General features: G+C 55.8%; 1 protein-coding gene across 1 annotated transcript in view; it reads right to left on the bottom strand.

Moving 5' to 3' along the window:
* The window catches only part of WWC1 (WW and C2 domain containing 1), a 74,830-nt gene extending 70,429 nt beyond the window's left edge, over nt 1-4,401 (bottom strand). The window contains exon 1 of the mRNA XM_069772949.1: nt 3,854-4,401. Coding sequence (XP_069629050.1) covers nt 3,854-3,972 — 119 coding nt within the window. The 5' untranslated portion in view covers nt 3,973-4,401. The remainder of the gene's footprint in view (nt 1-3,853) is intronic.
* Between the last annotated feature and the right edge of the window lie 1,599 nt (nt 4,402-6,000).

A 6,000-nucleotide genomic window follows, 5' to 3' on the forward strand; every position in this document is an offset into this window, starting at 1 on the left:
CTCCCAAAACTGAAAACATCTGCTGCTGTTAAGTAGCTTCACCAAACTGAAGCTAGAAGTACTCCTGTTTCACTAGCTTTCACTCTCAACAGGAGGCCAGTGATTGGGGTAAAATGAGAAGTTCAACCAGCTCCATCTAAAATAACCTAGAAAAAACTGCTTACACCACCATGCCAGTAGGAAGAGTACAAGAACACAAATACTGGAGAGTGGAACAGGTTATCAGGCATTTCCAAATCCTCAGTGCAATCAGGAAGCTTCTGGGTTGGAAGGCAAAGAGAAGTGAAGAAAACTATCTTCTTCCAAGATGGTTTGAGAGAGAGCAGAGGTTCCCCTAAACCTGGTGTAAAGCACCCAAGGACAGCACACCCACTGGAACCCAGATACCCACCTCTAACCCTCACGTCTGATGAAAGCAGAAATCTCATTCGGAGCACTGTTGGTGCAATTCCTGATTCACACTGATGTTTAAGAACAAGCAGCAGTTGGTGCTAATGTTTTGAGACACCATTCTTATTTTCTGTTTGGTCATCAGCATAGCAGCTTACAGCGCAGATGCACCCTCTGTGTTAAAGCAAGCAACTGGGACAACTCTCTGGTATGTTTTACCAAACGGTATGTACTGGTGCATACCTGAAAGATCATGCTTGCTTTTAAAATTAGCAATGACAAATTTCTTCTTCCCCTAGCTCAGTAAGGTTTGATCTCCCATTACACTGTATCCAAGTCCTGAATTATCTAATTTTAGACAGATCTATAAAAAAGTGAGCTACATGAGCTTCCTTTTACACAAGGAAAAACTCAAGAGGGTTGTGGTTTTTTTCCCACCTGGTCGCTAGAACTGCCTTACAGCTTTTTTTACCCGAAATTCTTGCTTATAAGGTACCTTGCTTCTTTTCTGTTACACCATACCACAGGTACAGTAATAGTTACGTCACAATATTCTTCAGATTATTTAACCTTAGATGATTTCCCCAAATGTTCTAACACCCACAGGCTTCCCAGGACTGCCCTGAAGTCTTGTATACCCTTAAAAAGTACAAGGTAGAAGTGCTCTGACATGCAGTTGCTTCAATCAAGATTTGAGGCATCTGAGCATCACTCAAGTCAGCTTTACAGGAGAATGAGATGCCACCAGGTGCCAGTGGCTTCCTCCTGGCAAAGTCTAATGGCCTCTCTCAGCAATAGCCCATCTGCAGGACTGGCGTCATGCGTTACGCGAGAGCTGGAAAACCACCAGCCCAGCTTTTGATTTCGTACAGTCCAACATCCTCTGAGGTCCCACCTTACAGCCCCTGCCTCCCCTTCCCTGCTCCCGACACCCCCCTGTGTGCCCACAGCCAGGCCTGCTTCCGTAGCAGCCTATTAAACCAACCTCAGCACGACTATAAACCTGACACCAACTGTTGTCACAAAAACAATGGGCAAGCCCATGCCCTGAAGCTAGATGGTATCCCTGCTCAGGTTTATTTCCACTAAATTAAGCTAGAATGAAAGATTTAGGGAAGGTTTAAAAACCTGTGCATCCTATCTTTAGCTACCAGTTGTTGCTCCCTGAATAAACTGATCAGGTATTACAAAGGTACAGTCCCACTGACAAGCAACTGGCTTGCCCCAACACATACATCTTCCTCCACATCCCTCAAACTTGCAGATTTACAGCCATGTTTCCTAATATCTATTGCTTCTCACTGGGTAAAAGACAGCATGTGTAAGCACAGCACACAGAAGGAACTGTAGCAAATACACAAACCAACCTCTCAGCTGCAGCAATGTTGAAGATGACTTGTAAAAAGCCACACTTACAAATATTCAAACATAAAATACACTGATAAAGTTCAAGGATCAGTGTGCAAATCAAGTTCACTACCACAGAGAGTAATCTTATGACAAGGCAATCAGAAATTCCCCATCAGCTGGTTTTCACAGACAGTGTTAATTAATTGGAAGAGAAACTTCTTTCCTGTGTGTCAGAGCAGGGTTTCAAACCATACAAGCACGTGGTCCCCCAGGTGATGGGTTAAGTGTCATGTCACATATTTGTTCTAGTGTTGGACCAATAAACCCTTCAAAACCTTGAGGATTTTCAGGGGGAGTGTCCAATGCAGCTTGTTTTCTTGGTAGCACTACTGGAAGATGAATCAGATGCAAAGCTCGTCAGGGCCATGTACATTCAGGTGTATTTCTATGTGCATGACAAATATGTCATGTGATACAAGTTATCAGTATGTGTTTGAATATCCTCCTCTAACAGTGGTGAGCAGGTAATGGTTCTGTGACAGCTCAGTACACATGCTTAAAGAAGGCACCCATTTAGTAACTTCTGTCATTTTTGAGTCACTAACCCAGGACATATGAGAATTTTTATAAGCCAGTATTAGGCCTATTAGATTTTTCACTTGTCTTCGTTCTCTGTAACAAAATAAAGATGCCAGGAAAGCGTTCCTAATTTAATCTTGTATTGACTTTTATTAAAAAACACATCTTGAAACTGCTGTGTTACTAGCCCTTCTCAACCACATTGCTGAACCAGAAGCCCCAAAATGAGTTCCAAACTCCTGGCTGGCAGCAGGTTACATTTGTGTACAGTACACAGAAGGATTATTCCTGGAATGCAGAACACTCCTTGAAGTCTTGTAAAATGGGACAATCATTCACTTCTCATGCTTAACAAAAAACATCTAAGTAGAACTGGAGAGAAGGCAAAGTACTGACATCCCATCAACAACAGAAGCCCCTTCAAGGAACTTATTGCTGGGGCAAGGGGAAGAAAGGAAAACAAATTCAGGAATTACACTACGTGCCCCAGAACAAGGAGAACACTCACTGTCAGGTGGGGGAAGTGCATAAAATTTATCAACGACCAACCGCATATTCAGACTGTTGGAACTTCCAGCTCATCAAGATGGATTTTTGAGTTGCTGTGTCTGGGAACTTCAGCTAACAGAGCATTACGTGTGAAATTTAGAAACTTCTGATTTCAACAGAAGTAGTTGAGCCTCCCGCACACTCGAGCTACCTACCGTACGCCGGCTTACCATAGCTGCCTCAAGCACAGAACTAGAACGCGCTAGGACAGAACACTGCTTAGAAAATCACTCGGGTCTTGAACAGGCGACTCTTCCCGGTTTCTCTTACTTTTTAAAGCGAGCAACATAGGGAAAGAGCTCCTCGGGGCAAGCAGGAGCGAGAGGAGACCGCTGGGAAGCAGGAGGCAGACCGGGGCAATCAGAAACACACCCCGAAGTCAGCGACCTCCGCGGCGGCCACGCTCGCCGAGGCCGCAGCGCTGCCTGCAGAGGCGGGCCGCCACGCAGGATAGGACCCACCGGCGCCCCTCCGACCCTGCGCTGCCAGCCCCCCCCCGGCCCCACCGAGCCGCCGCTGCTCGGGGGGAGGGAGCAGGCGGGGTCCCCAGCCCCGCCGCGGTTCGGGTGGCAGCGCCGGTGCCGGCTGCCCTACACTCACGCCCTGCGGGCAGCGGGCAACGCAGATCCGCAAGATGTCTGGAGACGGGGGAGGCGGTGGGTCGCAACGAGAGGACAAAACAGCCGCCGCGAAACTCGCCGACCTGCCGCCATCCCTCGCCTCCCGAGCGGCAGGCAGGCGCCCAGCGCCCTGCCGGGGCCGCGGGTAACGAAGCGACCGTCCTGTCCCTTCCCCGCCCTGCCGCGGAGCCAAACCGGAGCCCGCCCGGCCGGCGGCAGGTACCGACCGGGCAACTTGGGAGCGACGAGAAGACGCTCCGAGGAGCCACACCGGCCGCCCGCGGGTCCCCCCCCGGGAAGAGGCGAAGAGGGACCCGGAGCGGCGCCCCCCGCCCGCCCCCCCCGGCCCCGCCGCCGCCGCCCACCTGTCGCGGGGGTCGACCCAGCTGGTGGTGCGGCTGCCGTGGTCGATGTAGTACACCTTCCCGTCGTAGTCCCGCGCCTCCTCCCAGCCCTCGGGCAGCGGCAGCTCCTTCCGCGGCATCGTCCCCACCAACGGCCGCGCTGCCCCATCCACCGCTCCGCTCCGGGACGGGACGGCGGCGGGGGGGGAGGGTGGGGGGGGGCGGCCCCGGGGCAGGGCCGGGCCGGGCCGGGCCGGGCCGGGCCTCCCCTCCCGCGGGCGGCAAGGAGCGGTGCGGGGGCCGCACCGGCCCAGCCGCGCAGGGAAGCGCCGCCGCCGCCGGGCAGCCTCACATGCCGGCCCCGCGGCGGAGGCGGGGCGCGGAGCCGGCCGAGGCGGGCCGGGCCGGGCCGAGGCGCCCGGCCCCGCACCGCGGCGGGGGCGGTCCGGGGAGGGCGGCGGGCGAGCCCACGGTCAGCCCTGCGGCGCGGGAAGCCGCGGCCCGCCCGGCCCCTCACGCCTCCATTTCCTGCTCCGCCAAGCGGCGGCGGCCCGGCGAGTCCCGGGGCGGCTCCGCCCCGCCCACCCGCGGCGCCCCGGGCGGGGGATGCCGGTTCTGAAAGGCCCCGCCCCGCCCCGCCGCCGCGCGCACCAGGGCGCCCCCTGCCGGCGGGGAGGGGGGGGGGGCGCCTGCGGCGGGTGCCGGTGCCCGCGCGGCCGGCGGGGCGGGGCGGCCCCTCTGAGGAGAAGCCCGGGAGGTGGAGGGTGGGGGCTGCCGTCCCGATGGCCGAAAACGCGGCTCGGGGTCCGCTCGGTGCCCCCCCGCGGAGGGGTGCTGGCCCTCGCAGGGACAAGCGCGGAAGCTTCTTCCCCGACCTGGGGGACGTCCCTCGGGCCGTGGGGTGTCCCCGGGCCGCGGCTGGCCCCCCGGCAGGGCTGGGCCTCCCGCCGCCCGCTGGGCTCCCCGCTGGGGCGGCCGCCGCCGGGCCCCGAACAACCGACGGAGCTGCCCACGCGGGTCTCGGCGCGGGTGGCGTTGGAGAGTTTCCCGCTCCTGCGGCTTCGAGAGCGAAAGCCCTTCGCGGCCGGCTGTGGTGGTGCGGTAAGACCGTCGCCAGAAGGCAGGGTCCTAAAAATAAGCACGAGACAGTCCGAGGTACCAGCCCGTAAGCCGGCGGGTGGGTGGCGGTGTCCACGCTGCGCGTCACCCCTTCCACGGCGGCTGCGGCCAGTACCCGAGCGCGCCTCTGGCGTAGCCGCGGTGCAGGATGGAAGGAGGTACGAGGACGTGCCCTCCCCAGTCCTCTGTCCCCAGATTTCAGTAATTTAGGCTTGGAACAGACCGCCCATGGCAAAATGTCCCAATAAAAGCTCACGCAACGGTCTGCGACCGGGCCACGAGCTAAGGCGGGCAACCTACACGGCGTGGCAATGAGGGGAGTCTTGCATGAGGTAGCGTTTTCCCCAGGGAGCACCAGCCAACGCTGGTTTCCTACTGTCAAGGGTGGGGGGAAAGCGAGAAGTTTTGTAGAGCTCCAGCTATTGAAACAGCAGAATGGAGTGGGGATCCCTGCCAAGCGCAGGGGTGGAAAAGGAAACTGGAGGATGGGAAGAGGGGAGCCCCAAAGGGCCGGAGAGGAAAAGTAAAAGCAAGAAAGACAATAGAAATAACATCTCATTTTTCTGCCAGATTTTGAGGGTAAGATAACTTCTTTCAGGCTTTCTGACAACCTGCTGGGAGTCAGAACTGCTAATTCTCCCGAGGCCAAAGCAGAATGCAGTAGCAGTTGGCTGATGAAGTGGTTGAGCAGGGAAGAAAATGAAGACAAGTAAAACTGAAAGTGAGGCATTTGGAAAATAGCCTGATTTAACCCCATTTTATCTGACGCCAAACTTGGAGGGGGCCACTGAATGTGTTGCTTTTATGAACAGGACCATACACAAGGCTTTTAAATTAATAATAAAGCAAGAATAAGGGAATAAACGCTGTATCTGTCCACAACTCTAAACAAAGCTTGCGGTTTCTTTTGGAAGCAAAGACTCGGAGCACTGGGAGCAGTGCCGCTCCAGCGAGCAGACACCAGGACCGCCGGGAGTCCTGGGCTGACGCCAGCGGTGTGCAATGGATTTGTGCGGGGCACTGGGCTAGTCACTGTGGCTGTCATTTTC

The sequence above is a fragment of the Haliaeetus albicilla genome, chromosome 27 (genome assembly GCF_947461875.1).
Source record: "Haliaeetus albicilla chromosome 27, bHalAlb1.1, whole genome shotgun sequence".
NCBI classification, from domain to species: domain Eukaryota; kingdom Metazoa; phylum Chordata; class Aves; order Accipitriformes; family Accipitridae; genus Haliaeetus; species Haliaeetus albicilla.